This window comes from Apodemus sylvaticus, chromosome 1 (genome assembly GCF_947179515.1).
Source record: "Apodemus sylvaticus chromosome 1, mApoSyl1.1, whole genome shotgun sequence".
In the NCBI taxonomy this organism is placed as follows: domain Eukaryota; kingdom Metazoa; phylum Chordata; class Mammalia; order Rodentia; family Muridae; genus Apodemus; species Apodemus sylvaticus.
The window spans coordinates 84,696,256-84,716,195 of NC_067472.1; the positions used below are offsets into that span (position 1 = coordinate 84,696,256).

Genomic DNA, 19,940 nt, shown 5'->3' on the forward strand with positions numbered 1-19,940 from the left:
AAACTTAGCAGCACCCAGTATCCCCAGACAGTCAAGTCCTAGACAGGGCCCACCCTGCCTAGCCTCCACGATCAGACAAGACCGGCTCATTCAGAGTGGTATGCCTGTGGGCTGAATTTTTCTTATTAAGTCTTCACAATCAGCTTTTACTAGTTGACTCATGGCAATTTGTGCTCCTCAAACGTGGATGCTGGTTTCTAAAATGAAAGTGCAAAATTACAATTCAGATAAAATTGCTTTGAAGATGTGCTATTAACGTGTCCTTGCACCTGGGACCCAGAAAATGCAAGCTCAGCCTGCAAGGTGATAAGTTAAAATGTATCTCCTTGAATGACTGGACCAGTGTATATGTAATGATTCTGAGACAATTAATACCAACACTTGTAGGCAATATTAACCACAGAAAAATGAGTAGCTGTAAAACTTGAGTCTCTCTGTTCATCCCTCCAGCTTCTGTAATGGTTTCCTCCTCCCTTACATTAGGTTTTAAGCTGAACTATCTGCTAATGTAGTTCCTCCAGGTCTGACTATTAATCTAGAAGCATGCACTTAAAGGTTTGATTGGAGGCTGAAGAGCAAGAACTGACTGCAGATGATATATGCAAATGTTACGTTTTCATATCCTTTTCAAACATATTGATATATCTCGCTGCCATCCGAGAGAATTAAAACTGGCGCACGGGGAAAGGGATGCTCTAGCTTTTAAGTTAGATCTATTTTTCAGTTTCTTCCAGGCTGCAAATAAAATCATTTTAATATCAGGAATGGAGTGTGGCACTTCTCAAACTAGTCGAAACCAGTTTTTAGAGCCAGAGAACCGTGGGATTGCAGAATGTTAGTAGAAGGAACTTCAGTTTATTCTTTTTTTTTTTTTTTTTTTTTTTTTGGTTTGGTTTTTTTTCGAGACAGGGTTTTTCTGTGTAGCTCTGACTGTCCTGGATCTCACTCTGTAGACCAGGCTGGCCTCAAACTCAGAAATCTGCCTGCCTCTGCCTCCCAGAGTGCTGGGATTAAAGGCCTCTGCCACCACTGCAGGGCAATCCTTTTCATTCTTTAAACAAGGACATTCTTTAAACTCAGAGAAAGGGAGGTGACTGTGGTGCTGGTGACATGGGATGCTGAGGAAAATGGTTGAAATGAAGAAGAACGTGAAATGTTCCCTGTGGGTCAGCTGTTTGTGCACTTGGTCCCTGGGCTGTGTAGCACTGTTTGGGAAGGGTGCGGAACCCATGAAGAGTGGAACCTTGCTGGAGGAGTGAGTCACTGGGAAGTGAGCCCTGACATTTACAGTCTGTCCTGACTTCCGGTTCACTTTCTGCTTCCTGACAGCCTATTCAGTGTGACCAGCTGGCCTCCCTCTCACACAGTCACATTTTCCTTGCCTGAAGCCACACCTTCCCCACCAGAATGGAATGTGCCACTCCTTCTCGGGTCCTTTGACAAAACAATGAGAAAAGTTATCTGACACTGACACAACAGTAACTGAAAAAAGTTTGCTGACCTTTACATTATTATTGTTCAACACCTTTTACTTTTTAACTCAATTAATTCTCATGGCCAGGATCTCCATATTGCCGTTCTCCAGGCAAGACATGACTCACACCTTGCTGCATTTGAAAGGTGACACTCAGAATCACAGGACATCACAACTGGGATTATCTAATCCACGTAAGAGAAGAGCCCACACCTTGGCCCTGCCCGACACCCACCCCCCCTTGGTTTGACAATACCCTACTTTTCCTATTCTCTGCCACTCTGCCTTGGTTCTCTTGCTGCTGTTACAAATTACCACCTAGTGGTAAAACAGGTGAATTCACCTATAATTCTAGAGGCTCTCGGTCCTGAAATGACTCAGTAGGATGTGTTCCATTTGAAGCTTTAGGGAGACTGCATTTCCTCCCTTTTCCTAACGTCTAGTTAGTTCTTTCCTTAGTTCTTTCATAGCCACTTCTTCCATCTTCAAAGCCATCAGCCTAGCATTACAAACCCATCTTCCTCCTGCTTCCCCCACCACCACCCTTTCACCCTCTATGACTGTGGCATCCTGGCTTCCTCGTATAACGCTTTTTGTGATCACATTGGACCCACCAGGGTAATTTTACATCTCTTTTTTACATGTATGGGTGTGTTCCTGAGCAGGTGTACTGCACCACGTGTGTGCAAGTACCTGTGAATGCCATGTGAAAGCATCAGATCCCCTGGAACTGGAGTAAGGTACGGTTGTGAGCCATGTGTTGTGAACTCTGGGAACCAGACCTAGGTCATCCACACAAGAGCAGCAAGTGTTCTTAAGAACTGAACCATCTTGTCCAGACCCCATTTCAAAATCTTTAAATGTCTTCCATCTGTAAAGCCCCTTCCTCCAATGAAACAAATTATATTTATAGGCCCTAGGAACTCAAATTGAAGATCTTTATGGAAAGGGTTTAATCTATCTTCCACACACCCTCCCCACTCTCTGATCACAGAGACTCCACTCACTGTAGCAGAGACACGGACTCCACTACTGTAGCAGACATAACCAACCAACATACTCTACCCCAGATAGGAGTAGCCGCTCAGAGCTGAACAACCACATGAAATGGAGTTGACAGCAGGACTTTCTGATATAATAAAGGAAGCAGAGACTTTGATGGGGCTGCTGTAATGCTGAAAATAACCACTGAGGGACAGCTGACCAAGAATGAAGCCAACACAGAGGCAGTTGTAACTAGATACCTCAGTGTCTCACCCAATCAAAACTAAAAGGTGGGAAAGGTGGGAAGGTAGGTCTTTAACCTACAGGAGATCAACAACCAAACAGACTTTCAGCCCATCATCAACAACTAGAAAACCAAACAAAATACAGAACAAAATTAAAATATTGAACAACTAAGGAGCACATCAGGGTGACCATGAAACAAGTAAACAAAAAGTGAGCCCAAAATTCTCCCTCAGAGGCACTTTCTACATATGTCAGGAAAGACCAATGGAGTCCAAGGGTCTAGCTGCATTGGTGACAGAGATCTGAGGTCAAAAAGCCAACCTAGCAACCAACCAAAGGTTGGTCAAAAAGCCAGCCTTTGGTACTTGCCACCACTTCAAATTTCAACACTTATCAAGCAACCGACTTCTGCTGACCTCTAGAAGATGACAGTATTCACTTTGCATTCACTTATTCAATACATATTTATTATGTGATGAAACATGCATGTGTAACCATATATTTTTAAAGAAAAAATATGTGCTAGTCATCTTTTATGGATACAATTTCTGTGCCCAGGATCTAGCCTAAGCCAGAATAAATATCATGCACAGTCCCCAGAGAGAAGAAATCAAACTCTTAGAATGTTTTCTTCCCATAAAAGTAGCCTCACGGAGGTGACAATCAGGTTCAGGAAGGCCAAAGCACGCTTACTTCCGGGGCATAGAAAGAGGAGGAAATTGTACAGAGAGAGTTCTAGAGATCAGCCAAGATGCCCTCCTGAGTATGGAATCTTCATTTCTACATATCCAGATGTCAGGAATGAAACCGCTCAGAGGGTTAGAGTCAGGAGACAGGGGCAGGCTAAGCAGTTCTTAAAGTTCACGTTGAGCTGGAAAGAAGTTTTCTCTCTCTCCAGCCAGAGTGGAGAGACATTGTAAAATACATGAATAATAGACATTTTCCGTGGAAGAACCACTTCTCAATGAAGCCACAGAATAAAGATTGCCCCACCCCAATAGAGCTCAAGAGAATGCAACAAAAAGATAAAAATCACTAGCAAACACATATATTTCAGAACAGAGCCAAGCCTAGGTTTTTGGTTTTTCAAGACAGGGGTTTTTGTTTGTTTTTGTTTGGTTTTTGTTCTGTTCTGTTCTGTTTCGTTTTGTTTTGTAGCTCTGGATGTCCTAGAACTCAGAGATCCACCTGCCTCTGCCCTCCCAATTGCTGGAATAACAGGCATGCACCACTGTCAGGCACCTAAATCAAACGGTTAGCAATGTGAGGTTCATAATGTTCATCACTCTAACAGAGTTACTAAGTGTCCTTGTTTCCCTGCCTCTGGCTCAGAGCAAGTGAAAAATTATTAGGCTTTCAAATAAGTATAACCCTTAATTAGGAGAAAATCAGTCCACAGATACAGACAGCGAGGCGCTGGAGAGGTGGCTTGGAAGTTGAGAGTACTTACTGCTCCTCCAGAGGACCAGAGTTTGATTCCAGCTATGCGTATTAAGCAGTCAATAACCACCTGTAACTCCAGCTCCAGGGGAGCCGGTGCCCCCTTCTGCCCTTCAAGAGTATCTTCGCACACAGCACATATACACACATAAATTTTTAACAATAAAAATAACTGTCTTTTAGAAAAGAAACAGACTGAGAAATGGCAATGATGTTGAAATCTTTAGCAAGGACATGAAAGAAGCTATTTTAAGTATTATAAATCTATTCTGGGGGAAAGAGTCAAACATAGGCAATTAAGGAATCTGTAAAAGACCCAGGAACATCTACACACCTGTCCTGGGGTCCATTCTGTCTGCAGGCCCAGGGATGCCACGGTGTCTATGGAACTGAGGTCCAACTGCTCCAATTCACTCTCACTAAGAGACAAAGCAATGCGCCCTAGGGAGACAATGTGGTATTCTTTCCAGCAGGAAGGCAAGTCCCAAACCTTTAGGTAGGAGAAAAACAGAGCAGACCAAATATTAGTGGCAGCACCTGCTGTGGTCTCTACTTAATACCCTCCCAAAATCTGTCACTGAGACCTCATCCCTAATGTGATGGCACTAGAAAATGACTCCACTCTCATAAATGGAATCCCTGCCCTTGTAAGAGAGATCTTTAGAGCTCCCAACCCACTTCCACTGTATGAGGGCAAGATGCTGTGAAAAGCCTTCACCTAAGAGAACTTCATGCTCACCAGACACTGAACCTGTCAGAGCCTTCATCATGGACTTTCTAGCTACCAGAGCTGTTAGAAATAAATTTTTGATGTTTATAAGTTAACCAATATAAGGTACTTTATAGCAGTCCTGACACAGAGTGAATCACACACACACACACACACACAGCTTTTGTTCCAATTCATGCCAGCATCCTTGCAGAGGTTGATAGTCTTTCTGAGGGGAGGGTTCTACTTCTGGGAAGTTAGCTTTAGAAAATTATGAGACAAGTGCTCAAAGCCATATGTTCAAACATGTACAAAGGCTCATTTAGGGTTTGAACATGAAGCACCTCCCCAAAGCTTGTGTGTCTGGGGCCTGGTTTTAAGCTGGTGGTTGCTATGAAGAGGTAGTTGGGCCGTGGGGGCAATAACCCCATTGAGAGATCAATCCACTGATGAGTTTACAACTAAACGGACTATTATGATATGAGGACTAGCTGGAATAAAAAGTCACGTGGGCACAAGTCTTTGAAGAATCCTAGAGAGTCTGTCTGTCTGTCTGTCTGTCATTATCATTCTCCTCTCCCAGCAGCCAGCCATGTGTGAGCACCTATGCCTCATTATGTTCTCTCTACCATGATATTCTGTTTTACCTCAGGCCCAAACCAAGAGACAGCTGACCATGGACTGAAGGCCCAGAAACCATGAGCCAAAATAAACGTTTCCTCCATTTAAGCTGTCTTTACTTAGGTACTCTGTCACAGCAATGGAAAGCCGGCTGTCATGAAGCACTTATAAAAATCTCAAAGGATCCAAAGCTTAAGGCTAGCTAAATAAAGATCAGTTCCAAAACACTGATGTATATTTATCTTTTTGATACAGAAAAACACATTGCTTGTGGAAGACAAGTTACTGAATAAATGAGTGAGAGATATATCATTTTTGTAACAGATAATGTCAAGCAAGATATCTTGTGTCTGCATGTTCTGAGAGCTGTAGACACAACAACCCAGACAGATATCTACATTAAGATCCATAACAGTAGCAAAATTATATCAATGAAATAATTTTTAGTCGGGGGTAACCATATCACGAGGAACTGGGTGAAAGGGTGATAGCATTAGGAAGAATGAGAACCACTGTGATTAGAGAGACACAGTCTCTCATTTGAACCCAGAGCTCACCGGTTTGGCTTTTTGGGCTAAGCCAGCTTGCTCCAGGCATTCTCCATCTTTACCTCCACAGGGCTAGGATTACAATGGGCCCCCACTCTGCCTGCTTTTACTTGGGTGCTGCAATTCCAAACTCCAGTCCTTACACCTTCAAAGAAAATGCCTTAACCACTGAGCCATCTCCCCAGCCCCTCAAAAGGGAACTTTTTTAAAAAACAAGTACTTCTAATCCCTTTCACACCTTTTTCCTGCCTTCAGATGACTCTCAGCAGCTACTGGGGAGGCCAGCTGCAGACAGCTGTTAGGGTTCTCCAAGAAGAGGAATCAAAGGTAGCAGTTTTGCAAGCAGTTTAGGTCAGAATATACAGAGAACTTGATTGGTCCAGACATGCATCATCTATGTTCTGCCTCTGCCCTAGGACAGAGGTATCAACACTGTGCCCATTTCCCAGATGAGGAAATCATGGCCCACACTACTAAATTCAACAAAATAATATGGGTGAAGGGTCTCAAGGGATTGGTAAGCACAGAGAGGCTGGGGCTGGATACTGGCTGCTTGTTTGGGTTCCTGGTGAGCTTCCTCCCCAGGGTGGGCTTACCTGGATTGCCTTCTCCTTCAGGGCCATCAGCTGAGGCCTGCTGAAACCCTTCACAGCTCCCAGCAGCTCCACGTTCCTGATGAAAGTATCCTCCTCCATGCAGAGAAGGACCTCAGGGTCCCAGCAGGCATTGGCTTCAGCCAACTTGAAGATGTCATCTGAAGAGGGAGTCACAACTTCATGACAACCTGGGGAACACACACAGATGTGAGGATGTAATAGAGGAAAGAGAATTGCAGGAAGTGCTCGATGCCTTCTTAATAATCTTCACTAGTCAGAATCATTCACAAGAGGCAGAGCGGTATAAAAGCTGACAGCAGGGGGCCGGGGGCTCCACCTCTGCCATTTCATGGTGGCTGTGCACATCCACTAAGAGGCTTCACCGAAGCATCCCCAGGGCTTGCTGACCACCTAGTCTTGGCAAATCTATGAGCCGTAGGGTCACTGCAGAGAGCCTGTGTTGCAGAAACACTTGGCGGGAAGGCCCAAACAAAGGTTGGCCCTTCCTTATAGGGCTCCGGCACAAACTGCTGTCACTGTCAGTGCCAGTTCTGACTAATCCCGCCCACCTCATGCTAGTAAGAGTCAATATTTACCAGGCACTCAGTACGGATCATAAAAATGGTGATACACCTGGTAGTCCTTGTACTCAGGAAACTGAGGCAGGAGGATTAAAAGTTCAAACCCAACCTGGGCTACATAGCTAGACCATCTCAGATAAGGAAAAAAGTACTTTCTCATAATTCCTTGCACGCCACACCTTTTAGAAACTGGGGAGGTGTAAACTTGTTAACCCTTACAATGACCACTGCAGTAGAGTTCACATGACCCGGCTTTAGAGGGTGAAACCTGAGGTCACGGTGAGGTGTGGTGGCTTCCACCTATAATCCCAACACTAATGAGACTGCTGCATGAGGGATACGAATTTGCCTGGACTACACAGTGTGTTGCAAGCCTCTGGGCTACAGAGAGAAATCCTGACCATTAACCTGAAGTACTTACAGAAAAGCCACACAGTCATTAAGTGACTTCAAACCCTACCGACCTCTACCATTTAGCTGCTAAGCTATGCTAAGACTTTAAAATAAGCCAAATTAAGGCTGTAAAGAATGCCTTGTCTGTTAAGAGCTCTAACTCTTTCAGAGGATCTGGGTTCAATTTTCAGCACCCATGTGGCCACTTAACAACCATCTGGGATGCTAGTTCTGGTGTGTCCGCGCCCTCTCCTGGTCTCTGCAGGGACTGCACACATGTGGTACATGTAGGCATGCAGGCAGTAAAACTCCTCAGATACGTAAAATAAAAATAACTAAATCTTTTTTAAAAACATAAGCCAGACTTATTGAAATGCTTGTCACATGTCCACTTGTCAAGCCTTCAAGACTGGCACCTGATTTCAAATCATGTTACCGAACTGTCATTCTTTGGCCTGTGGGTTTTGCCATTTGAGAAGGGAACTCTCTGTTATGTCACAAACTCAACCTAAAATAATGTCACCCTAGATGCAGGGTCAGATGCCCTAGAAACACTCACCAAAGGTGGGGTGGAAGCTGGGGCTCTCATTACTGCTATTCTGAACAGACTCAAAGACAGCCCAGAGAAACTCTTTAGGAAGCAACATACCAACCATCTTGGAAGCTGTTTGTTGAAGGATTTCAGGAAACTGTAGTTAAAAGAAAAAAAGACATGTGAGATGCATTTAAATCAGAGTTTAAACTCTATTACTGCTTAATGCCTCAAGGTGGGTTTTTTCTTCATAATAGCCTGCTGTATAAACTGAATCCTTCATCCAACTAATGTCTGTAATAAGGAATCCTACCAAAATGATATTTGACTTCCACAGCAATACAAGAAATGCTAAACAACAGGCAGGCATCACTTTCTACCCATCAGATTGCCAAAAATAGAGTGATAATAATTAATACTAGACCAGGAGAAGAAGACTGCACTGTGCACTTTTCCAGGACTTTTGAACGTACAGTACACTAACACCAAGCAATTTGATAATATCTACAAAAAAATGTAAGTTTGCATATATCTTTTTTTTGGCTTGGTACTATTTTAATTTTTAGCTTTATATTTATTTTTTAAAGGGGGGGAACTTGGGGATTGGAAAGTTGGCCTAGTGTTTAAGAGCACTTGCTGGTCTTGCAGAAGACCCAGGTTCTACGCCCAGCACATGATGGCTCACAGCTATCTGGAAAAACTCCAGTTCCAGGGGCCGCAGCACCCTCTTCTGATCTCCTTAGGCACCCGGCACACAAATGGTGCATTTACATACACACAGAGAAAACACTCATACACATAAAATAGAAATAGGCAGAGGAGGTTTACCTATAAATTCTAGGTATAGGCTGGCAATAGGGGAGCCTTGGTGACACTGGAGAAGGTATCATTTTGCATATTGAAATAGTCACTTTGTCAAGTGTTGAGATATTATGAGTCTTGCCTAAGAGCCCCAAAAATGCAGCAGTCTTCTCTCTCTCTCTCTCTCTCTCTCTCTCTCTCTCTCTCTCTCTCTCTCTCTCTCTCTCTCTCCTTTCCTTTCTTTTCCCCCTCTTTTTTCAAGCATCCAGAACAGTAAAGTTTTTTGTTTTGTTTTGTTTGATATTTTCTTTATTTACATTTCTAATGTTTTCCCCTTTCCAGGTCTCCACTTCAGAAACCTCCTATCCCATCCCCCCTCCCCCTGCCTCTATGAGGGTGCTCCCCTACCCACCCACCCACTCCTACCTTCCCCAGGCCCAAGGGCCTCTCCTCCCACAGATGTCCAACAAGGCCATTCTCTTCCACATATCAAACCAGCACCATGGGTCCCTCCATGTGTATTCTTTGGTTGGTGGTCCAGTTCCCCGGGACTGCACCACCCTCCCTCCATGGGGCTGCAAACCCCCTCAGCTCCTTCAGTCCCTTCTCCAACTCCTCCATCAGGGACCCCCGAGCTCAGTCCAATGGTTGGCTGTGAGCTTCTGCCTATGTATTTGTCAGGCTCTGGCAGAGCCTCTCAGGAGACAGCCATATCAGGCTCCCATCAGCAAGCACTTCCCAGCATCCACAATAACATCCAGGTTTGGTGGTTGTATATGGGATGGATCCCCAGGTGGGGCAGTCCTTGGATGGCCTTTCCTTCAGTCTCTGCTCCACACTTTGTCTCCATATTACCTCCTGTATTTTGTTCACCCATCTAAGAAGCACTGAAGCATCCACATTTTGGTCTTCCTTCTTGGGCTTCATATGATCTGTGAATTGAATCTTGGATATTCCAAACATTTGGGCTAATATCCACTTATCGGTGAGTACATACCATGTGTGTTCTTTTCTAACTGAGTTACCTCACACAGGTTGATATTTTCAAGTTCCATCCATTTGCCTGCGAATTTCATGAAGCCATTGTTTTAATAGCTGAGTAGTATTCCGTTGTGTAAATGTACTACATTTTCTGTATCCATTCCTCTGATGAAATACAACTGGGTTCTTTCCAGCTTCTGACTATTATAAATATGGCTGCTATGAACACAGTGGAGCATGTGTCCTAATTACATGTAGGAGCATCTTCTGGATATATGCCAAGGAGTGGTATAGCTGGGTTCTCAGGTAGTACTATGTGCATTTATGAGGCCCTGCCTCACTGTTACCTAGCACTACCTCCACCATCACCATCAAAGAGAAAGTGCCTGTGCTGAGTCACCTTCCCTTTTAGAACTAGAGTCACAGGACACACCTGCAGTTCTCATCCCTGAATGGATGCTACAAATTATACAGACAGGCCTGAACTCCATAGATGCTCAGAGTCCAGTGTGGTGACCACTCCTGAGTCTCCTCAGTGCTGTGTATGTATATATGTATGTATGCATGCATGCATGTATGCATGTAAGTGTGTATGTATGTGCATATACATACATATATCTCCCTCCCTTCTGCTCCCCCTTCACAGGGTCTCCTACATAGCTCAAGCTAACCTGGAACTTGAGATGCTCCCACCTCAACCTCCAGAGTGTTGGGATCACAAGCCTGTGCCACCAAACCAGCTCTCCCCTAGCTCATTCTAATGTTCACTAAGGTTTTGCAACACTCATACACTGCATAATCAACTGCCCTTTAGTCAAGGATGGACCACAGGTACTGTAATGGCCCCACATGTGTGTGATAATGCTGTTGTTAAGCAGTTATGTAAATGACAGCCAAGGGCCAGAAAGGTGGCTCACTGAGTAGAAGCATTGGCTGCCAAGGCTAAGGACCTGGATTCCAACCTTGGGATCTACATGGTGGAAGATGAACTGATTCCCTCCATCCTCCACATGCACACACACACACACACACACACACACACACACATGAAAAAAAAGAAGGAAGGGAGAAAGGGAGGGAGGGAAGGAAAAAGGAAGGAAGGAAGGAAGGAAGGAAGGAAGGAAGGAAGGAAGGAAGGAAGGAAGGATGCTTTTTGAAAGGATATCCAGGTCCTGCTTGATAACTTCTTGGCCAATGGGCCACATGACAACTGTGAGTCCAAGAGATGATGCCACTTGCTGCTCTCAACTTGTGTGAAGTGTTCTACAATATAGATTAGATATCTAATCTACAGTATAGATTAGATAGTTCTTTTTTTCTATATTCTTTGTTTACATTCCAAAAGATTAGATAGTTCTAATCTACAGCATAGATTAGATAGTTCTAATCTACAGCATAGATTAGATAGTTCTAATCTACAATATAGATTAGATAGTTCTAATCTACAGCACAGATTAGATAGTTCTAATCTACAGTATAGATTAGATACAGTTCTAATCTACAGCATAGATTAGATACAGTTCTAATCTACAGTCTTTGCTCAAAGACAAGTCACCTAAGGACTCACGTCTCCTACGCTTCCCCAGCTCTCTTGGCTGTATTAATAGTATTTTTACTTCTTAAACATTTAGGGGATCCACATGCCATGGCACGTGTGTGGAGGTCAGCAGACAGCTGTGGGGAATCAGTTCTCACCTTCTTCCATGTAGGTCTCTGGGCTCAAACTCAGGTCTTTAGGCTTGGTGGCAAGTATCTACCATCCCCAGGACCCTTGCATGGTGGTAGTGGCGGTGGTGGCGGTGGTGGAGGTGGTGTTTTGACTTTTAAGTGCATAGCCAAGTGCCTGGGATTTTCCATTTCTTGGTTTTAAGAGGGGTGCATACGCACACATGTGTAGGGCTTTCTGAAAAGAAACTGGGAATCTGGGAGTGGAGCCTGTCTCTAATGAGGGGGCTGCTTTTCATCCAAGAGCCTCTGGGACATTCAGGATCTGTTTAACCAGAAGTATGTATATCTTGTTTTATTTTTAAAAGCACAGAGAATAATCCAACAAAGCAGCCACATGCCCACACTGCCTGCAGCTTCAGAAATAAAACATCACAGACACAACTGACAGCCTCTTCCTCCCCCGCCCACCTCGCTCTTTCCTAGATGTAACAATGACCCTGATTTTAGCATTAACCATTCTTGTGTACACTTCTGAACCACTCTTGTTTTGCACATGCTCAAAATTAATTTAGCTAATATTTATTCATGTACTGAATGTCCTACCATGATAATCATTCACAGTGCAGGGATTTTTATAATTCTGTGCTGTTTCGGAGGTCTTGCCATGTTGATAGAAGGCTTTTACAACCTCACAAGTGATTTGTTTTTAAAATATCAGATCTGCATATAATACTTGCATATCTACTGCTTATGATTACATGTTTAGACAGCAAATTTTTCTCTATGGCCGGATGTACATGCTGTGAGTGTATGGCATTGGGTGGCACGCGTTTGCTCATACCTCACCAAGCACACACGCTGCGCACCTCCTGTGTGCAAGCATGGACTGAGAGCATACTGACTGATCTATCCTGGAGCTGCCTGTGGTCCTCCGCCTCCACGGAAGGGAGCTTGTCTTGGCTGGCGGTGTGCCGCTGTCCAGCCAAAGCCCTCAGCAGAATGTGCTTCCTTTCTTCTAAAGTGTGAGCCTTGCCTTGTGTGGAGAGCCACGAACAGCCCCAGAAGCTAACCTAGAATGCAGACAGAGAGAAAGACTCCCAAACTGCTTGCCGCCAGCAAGACTGCGTGGCTCGGCTGCCCCCGGGGTGATTAACCTTGACTGTCTCCTTGACTAGGTTAAGAATCATCCCGTTGTGAGTCTGTGAGGTTTCCAGAAGTGATTAGATCATGAGGGCCTGGGCTAATCAATAGCTCACTCCCTTGATGGGTTCATGTTATGACAGTTTTATTGGGTTGTGGTGAAAAGGAAGGAGGCGGGGTCTAGATGGAAGGAGTAAGTCCCTGAGGGCAGAACCTTGAAGGTTATATCCTGTCATTGTCTCTTCCTGTATTTCTTTTACCCTGCTTTCTGTGTGCCAGGCATGAAGAGCAGCCTCCCTCACACACTCCTGCCTCTGTGAGATTCTGCCCAAGCACAATGGTCCAATTGACTAACGCTCCAAAACCATGAGACCAAATAGCTTCCTCCTTTTATGTTCTTCCGTTCACAGGTACAGGGGCACTCGGCACAGGAGGACCGACAGGCTCAGGCTTGTTTCCCATGCTGCTTGACTCTGACTCGTCACACTGTCTCTGAAGTCCACATGGTAAAGAGCCATTGTCTTATTATATGTGTTTGTTCCCGTGACTGTTCCCTTTGGGTATATGATCTAGGAAGGGCATGTGTGCACGAGCTCACAGATAGCAGGCTGCCAGCTGACAGACAGTAGCTGCAGCAGTCATATCTGCACAGGGAAGGTCTAAGGTTCATCTAGCTGCCAACCCAGTCACTTTCTTAGAGCCTTGGATAATTTAAGATGAAGCTGGAGAATATCTGAGGTGTCTGAGGTTTGGTAGAAGTTTCAAGAACCACAGACTCCATCAGCAAACAGGCAGGTTATAAGCAACCACACATTTTCTCTCCCTTTCAGACTCCTCCCACCTTCTAAAATAAGGCTCAGCGAATACCTTTGTGGCAACAGTGTGCAGTTCGTCTCCTGAGAAAAATGCTAAGAAAGGAGCCAAGTCCTTGGTTGTCTCCGCTGTCCAGTTCTGAGGAGGTCTAGGAAGAGATACAAGAAGCAAGATGAGAAAGTAGCCACGGTGGGTGTCTAATACCCATGCATCCCACCTTCTCTCACACCTAGAAGGGCTGCTAATCAAGTCTTCTTACTTCTCCAACCAAAAACAAACAAACAAACAAACCAGAAAACAATAGGCACTGGGTGCAGACTGGCCAATCAGAGCCATCCCTGAGACTTTTGCTGGATCTACCATGAGGTTCTCTCTTTGCTCTGGTATCTCTCCCATGAAAGAAGATAGCAGAGTTCAATTTTGTCACCACACAGAGAAAATGAGGTGCACACCCAGACCCAGTGAGCTGAGGGCTGGGAGGAACACACCCATAATGAGTCCTGGGACTAAGGATCCAGACGTACCTGAGGCCTACCGATGCCATTCTCCACCCAGTCTGTTCCTGAACTCAAAGAACCCCTACCTTGTTAGTGTGAATTAAGCACCCTAGTTTCTGCCATATAACACAACACTCCCTCCTTCCATTCCTCAACAAAAGACTAAATCACCATAACTGTCCTGTCTCAAACAAATACAAATAAAAATCTCTTGAGCTTGACCCTCACCCAGAATCCATAGATAGATCATTAATGTCTACAATGGCCCAACGTGAGACCCATCGTGTGGGAGAACCCTTGACACTATGACACTCTGCTAAGCTTGCAGACAGGAGCCTGGCATAACTGTCTTCTGAGAGGCTTCATGCAGCAGCTGATGAAAGCAGACACACAGACCCACAGTCAGATACCAGGAGAGCCCAGGGAGTTTTGTGGACGAGTAGGGAATATGATCGAGGGAGCTGGAGGGGTCAAAGACAGCACAAGAAGACCTACAGAGTCAACTAACCTGGGCCATCGGGGCTCACAGAGACTGAACCACCAACCAAGGAGCAGGCAGGAGCTGGACCTAGACCCCCTACACAATTGCTTCTCCACCCATTCTGTTCCTGAATTCCTACTTTGTTAGTGTGGATTGAAGCAGGTGTACAGCTTGGTCTTCATGTGGGTCTCCTAACAATTGGAGCAGGGGCTATCTCTGACTCTGTTGCCTGCCATTGGATCCCCTTCCCCTAGCTGAACTGCCTTGTCCAGCCTCAGTGGGAAAGGGTGTGCCTAAGCCTGCTGAGACTTGATGTCCCAGAGCAGGATGGCATTCAAGGGGTGCTTCCCCTTCTCTGAGGAGAAGAGAGGGGGTAATGGGGGAGGGGGTTATGAGGGAGGGACTGGGAGGAAAGGGGGCACTGCAATCAGGATGTGAAGTGGGTGAAGAAAAAAAGGAAAGAAAGAAAGAAAGAAAGAAAGAAAGAAAGAAAGAAAGAAAGAAAGAAAGAAAGAAAGAAAGAAAGAAAGAAAGAAAGAAAGAAAGAAAGAAAGAAAGAAAGAAAGGAAGAGAAAGAAAGGAAAAGAAAAGAAAAGAAAGAGAAGAAAGAGGGAGGGAGGAAGGAAGGAAAGAAAGAAAGGAAAGGAAAAAGAAAAAGAAAAAGAAAAATGCATAGAAACTTCAAATCTACAACCAAAAAACTATCTTTGATGATATCTCTAAAAGAGAGCAATCAAATTGGCACTGATAGTGCCCTTAAGCTGGTCAGAGAGTTTTTCTCTCCCTCTCCCCCTCCCCCTCCCTCTTCTCTCTCTTCTCTCTCTCTCTCTCTCTCTCTCTCTCTCTCTCTCTCTCCCCCTCCCTCCCTGTCTCTGTCTGTCTGTCTGTCTCTCCCCTTCCTCCCTGCCTCTGTCTGTCAGTCTGTCTGCCTGTCTGTCTGTCTCTGTCTCTGTCTCTCTCTCTCTCTCTCTCTCTCTCTCTCTCTCTCTCTCTCTCTCTCTGTGTGTGTGTGTGTGTGTGTGTGTGTGTGTGTGTGTGATGGGTTTTTACTCTACAGCCTAGCCTGAACCTGAACTCTTGATCTCTTAGCTCCAATAATTGAACTGGCTCCCAACCCCTTTGACAAAAGTATCTCCTCACTAGACTGAGTCCCTTGAGGACAGGAACCACACCCATCTTACAACCACACCCATCTTACAAGTCACTATCATCTTCAATCCTCTTAGAAGGAAGCTCTGCACACTCAACATGTCATGTGCTGTCACAGATTCTTCAGTTATCTAACCATGTCTGTGCCCACTCCACAGATACAAATATTAAAACTGCAGCATGATAAAGCAAGTTTTCCCAGACCACACAACCAGAAAGCTGTAGAAACAAACACTTCAAGAAGACTTGTTTACACCATAGGTAATAGCAAAACGCCTGTGACAAATGATGACTGCCACTATCTTTGTTACAGCACTCATTAATTGCGGCAGGAGATTATGAACTTGAGGCCAGCCTGGGCTACAAAGTTAGTTCCAGCGGGTGTAGACTGTAAAGCAACATTCTATCTCAAAAAAAAAAAAAAAAAAAACCTAAAGGCAAATGACAAAAGGTGCTAGAGAGATGGATCCACTGTTAGGAGCACTTACTGTTCTTGAGGAGGACTAAAGTTTGGGTCCCAACTCCATATCAGACAGTCCACAATCACCTGAAACTCCAGCTCCAAGGGATCCATAGGTATCTGCACTCATGTACACACACACACACACACACACACACACACACAAACCTAAAACTAGAAATAAATATTTGTTTAGAGTTTTCATCTCAGCCCTAACTGATAGCAAAGTAGTACTAAAATGTCTGATCTACAACAGGAAATTCTACATGGGAAATGACAATTCCCATTGGAATCAGGGATCTGACATCCACCTGGATCCAGGTTGCTGCTGCATATCAATATCAATGTCAATATCTTCTTAAAGACATTTTATTTGTTTATTGAGACAGTTTCTCTGTGTAGCCCTGGTGTGTTGGAATTCACTCTGTAGACCAGGCTGGTCTCGAACTCAGAGAGCCACCTCTCTCTGCCTTCTGAATGCTGGGGTTAAAAGCATGTGTCACCACTGTCCAGCCTCAATATCTTTTTAGAAACTTTATTACATTCATGTATTTTTTGGGGGGGTGAGACATGTGCCCCAGCTGTCATGTGGAGGCCAGAGGACAATCTGAAGGGTCAATTCCCTCCTTCCATGAAATTACCCAGGAAATCGAATGCAGATCTTCAGCCTTAGCAACAAGCACTTTTACTCCATGAGCCATCTCATCAGTATCTGAACAAAAATAATACTGGAGAGAGAGATTCTCACTCACTGATGCTAAGAGGGCAAGACAGGGCAGCCTCTGTGAAAGACATTTTGGCAACTTTGAACAAAGCCATGTATGACCCAGCAACTGCACACTTCTACGAGGGGTATGAAATCTCATGTCCATTGCAATATTTATATTGCAATAAAACATCTGCAAACAAATGTTTACAGCTGCTTTAATTTTAATGGCCCAAACTTGGAAGGCGTGGAGATGCCCTCCGGATAGCGCAAGGATAAATCATCCCGGACACCTCCAGACAATGCGGTATTATCCAGGCCTAATGAAGTGAACCATCAAGCCATGAGAAGACAGGAAGAAAATTTAAATGAGTTTTATTAGGTGAAAGAAGCCTATTTGAAAACGCTAAATACTGCATGCTCCCACTACATGACCATCAGAGAGGACAAAGCTATCAGTGCTGACCAGAGGCACGGAAACAGGGGGCTGACTAGAGAGGCAAAGGCCAGTAAAGGAAGAAAAATATTAAATATGCTTATTTTTATTTTATTTTATTTTATTTTACGTTATGGGGGCACATGCCATGGCATGTGTGCGAAGGTCATAAAATAGCTTACAGTAATCCATTATCTCCAGCCACCATGTGGGCGGGCTCCAGAGACCGAATTCAGGTCACCTGACTTGGCTGCGAATGGCTTTCTGCACTGAGCCAGCCTCAATACATACGTATATATATATATGTATATATATATTGGGTTTTTGGTTTTTTTTTTAACTTTTCAAGAGAGATTCTTTCTATAGCCCTGGCTGACCTGGAACTCACTCTGAAAACTAGGCCCACCTCAGTTTCAGAGATCCACCTGCCTCTGAGTACTGGGATTAAAAGCTTAATATGATATTATGATATCACATTAAGCATGATATTTTGATGGGGACTAGAGTGTCACACATTTGCCCAAACCTGATGGAGGTATGCCAAGAGTGAGCCCTCATGCAAACTCTGGACCTCGGGTGCCAATGTCAATAATATGTTAATCTGATTAAAATAAACCAACAGCTAATGGATTGGAATAAATACACGGTTGTGGTAGGGAAAGATGTACTAGGGGAACTCTGCATGAGGAGTTGATGGACAGAGACACGCAGGAGTCCCTACCTTCCTCACGACATTTCCATGAGCCAAAAACTACTCTTGACCGGTATGGTGGTACACGCCTATAATGCTGGCACTCAGGAGGTAGACACGGGAGCATCACAGTTCAAGACTAGCCTAGGCTACATAACTCAAGGCCAGCTGGAATACATAGAAAACGCCTATTTCAAAATATCAAGGGCCGGGGATGCAGCCCAGTGGTAGAGTACCTACCTGACATGAACAGCATTCAGAAAGAAACCTCCAAAACAATGTAATACTGATACCTTATAACTAAAGCGTCATATCTTGGTGAGTGTGCATGCTTGTTTGTGAGTACCTGTGCATACATGTGCACATGTGTGTGGAAGGCAGAGGACAGCCTTGGGTGTTAGTCCTCAGGAGCTGCGCAACTTTTGTCTTTTTGAGACAGGGTCTTTCAGTGGCCTGCAGCTCAGGCAGTGAGTGAGGTGTGCTGGGTGGCAAGCCCCTCTTCCCCAGCACTGGGACTACGGCACATGTCACCACACATGGCTTTTTTACACGTTTTCTGGAGACTGGACCCTGGTCCCATGCTTACACAACAAGCGCTTTACCAGTGAGCCATCTCTCTGTCCCCTAAAGTTATCCCCACCCCACAAACACCAGATGAGTTGGTAGTGACCGCTCATGTGACCACTCATGTGGTAGCGACCACATGAGCTGCTGTTCCCACTCGGCAGGGAGTCTGAAGCCAAAAGAAGAAAGAGCACAGTTTCAGAGTCAGTGGAGAGTCCTCTCCCTAGCCTGGCCGTCTTCTTTGCAGAGAAGAAAAGACAACAGAGCCAGGCCATTCTCACCTAACCTGCCACAGCCCACAGCCCACAGCCCACAGCCCACAGCCCACAGCCCACAGCCCAGCGGACCCCTCTTACCCCCACTGCTCCAGGAGCCTGACCCTCACTGCAGCCTTCTGATCAGAGCGGAGAACTGTACAACTTCTGAGACCATGCAGAGCAGTGGCCCAGGCTCTGGGTGAGATCCCTCTCTCGATGAAGGCGGCTGGTAAGTGGCACAGGAGGTGTCCCACAATGTCCACAGTGTATTCATCAGCAATAACACCATCCTGAAATCAACATGTCTGGCTGAGAGGAGACCCAGCTCAGATCAGGCTGAAGGCCTACTGAGGACCCTCCCCACTTCTAAACTCTACAAAGCTCTCTGGATCAGAATGGCCTACCTTGTTACAGAGCACCAAAGATGGTACTGAGTCCAATTCCCCCACACAGGGAAGCTGGCCTTGGGTGCTTGGGAACCCCACATGCTGGCACACAGTAAAAGGGAGACTATTGGCATTGTCACTGTCCTTGGAATATCGTGGAGTTTGTTAACCAACAACAGGGCACAAGCTCAGTAGAAGAGCACTCTCCCAGAATGCACAAGGCCATGGGCTCCATCAGCAGCAACATAAAATAATTGTGGCATGACATACGAAGCATCGCTTGAGCCTCCAAAGAGCTCTTTCTCAAAATGCCAAGGACAGTATGCACGGTATGTTTGCTGTGAGTCAGGCACCATGCTAAGTGACAGGCCTTAGTCCATTTCATCACCATAGGAACTGTAAATACCAATCATTTGTGCTGGGTAACAATAAAGAAACTTCTAAAGTCCCAAGCATTCTGTCCAGGACCCTGAAATTCATCAATGCATTACCCACTGTTTGCCCACAAGAGCTGCAGCATGACAGACTTCCACACCTACCTTATACATGAGGATGCCGAGGCAGAGGGGAGGAAGGGTTTGCTATAGCTACAGAACCAGTTCTGGCAAGGCTTGAAAAGAGCACAGTCCTCCAACATTCTCTTCCTGAGATCAAAGTCTACAGAACCAGTGGCCAAAGGTTACAGTGCCAGCTCTAAGACTCACAAGTCAGACTTGTAACCATCACTGCAGGCTTGAGATCCCATCAAAGCCCCCTCCACTGCTCCCTGAGACACACACACACACA

General features: G+C 45.1%; 1 protein-coding gene across 1 annotated transcript in view; it reads right to left on the minus strand.

Moving 5' to 3' along the window:
- Positions 1–19,940, minus strand: part of Otoa (otoancorin) — a 69,953-nt gene that overhangs the window by 9,543 nt on the left and 40,470 nt on the right. The window contains exons 19-23 of the mRNA XM_052175832.1: positions 18,868–19,058; positions 13,582–13,675; positions 8,152–8,281; positions 6,619–6,806; positions 4,479–4,634 (exon numbers count right to left, since the gene is read on the minus strand). Coding sequence (XP_052031792.1) covers positions 4,479–4,634; positions 6,619–6,806; positions 8,152–8,281; positions 13,582–13,675; positions 18,868–19,058 — 759 coding nt within the window. The remainder of the gene's footprint in view (positions 1–4,478; positions 4,635–6,618; positions 6,807–8,151; positions 8,282–13,581; positions 13,676–18,867; positions 19,059–19,940) is intronic.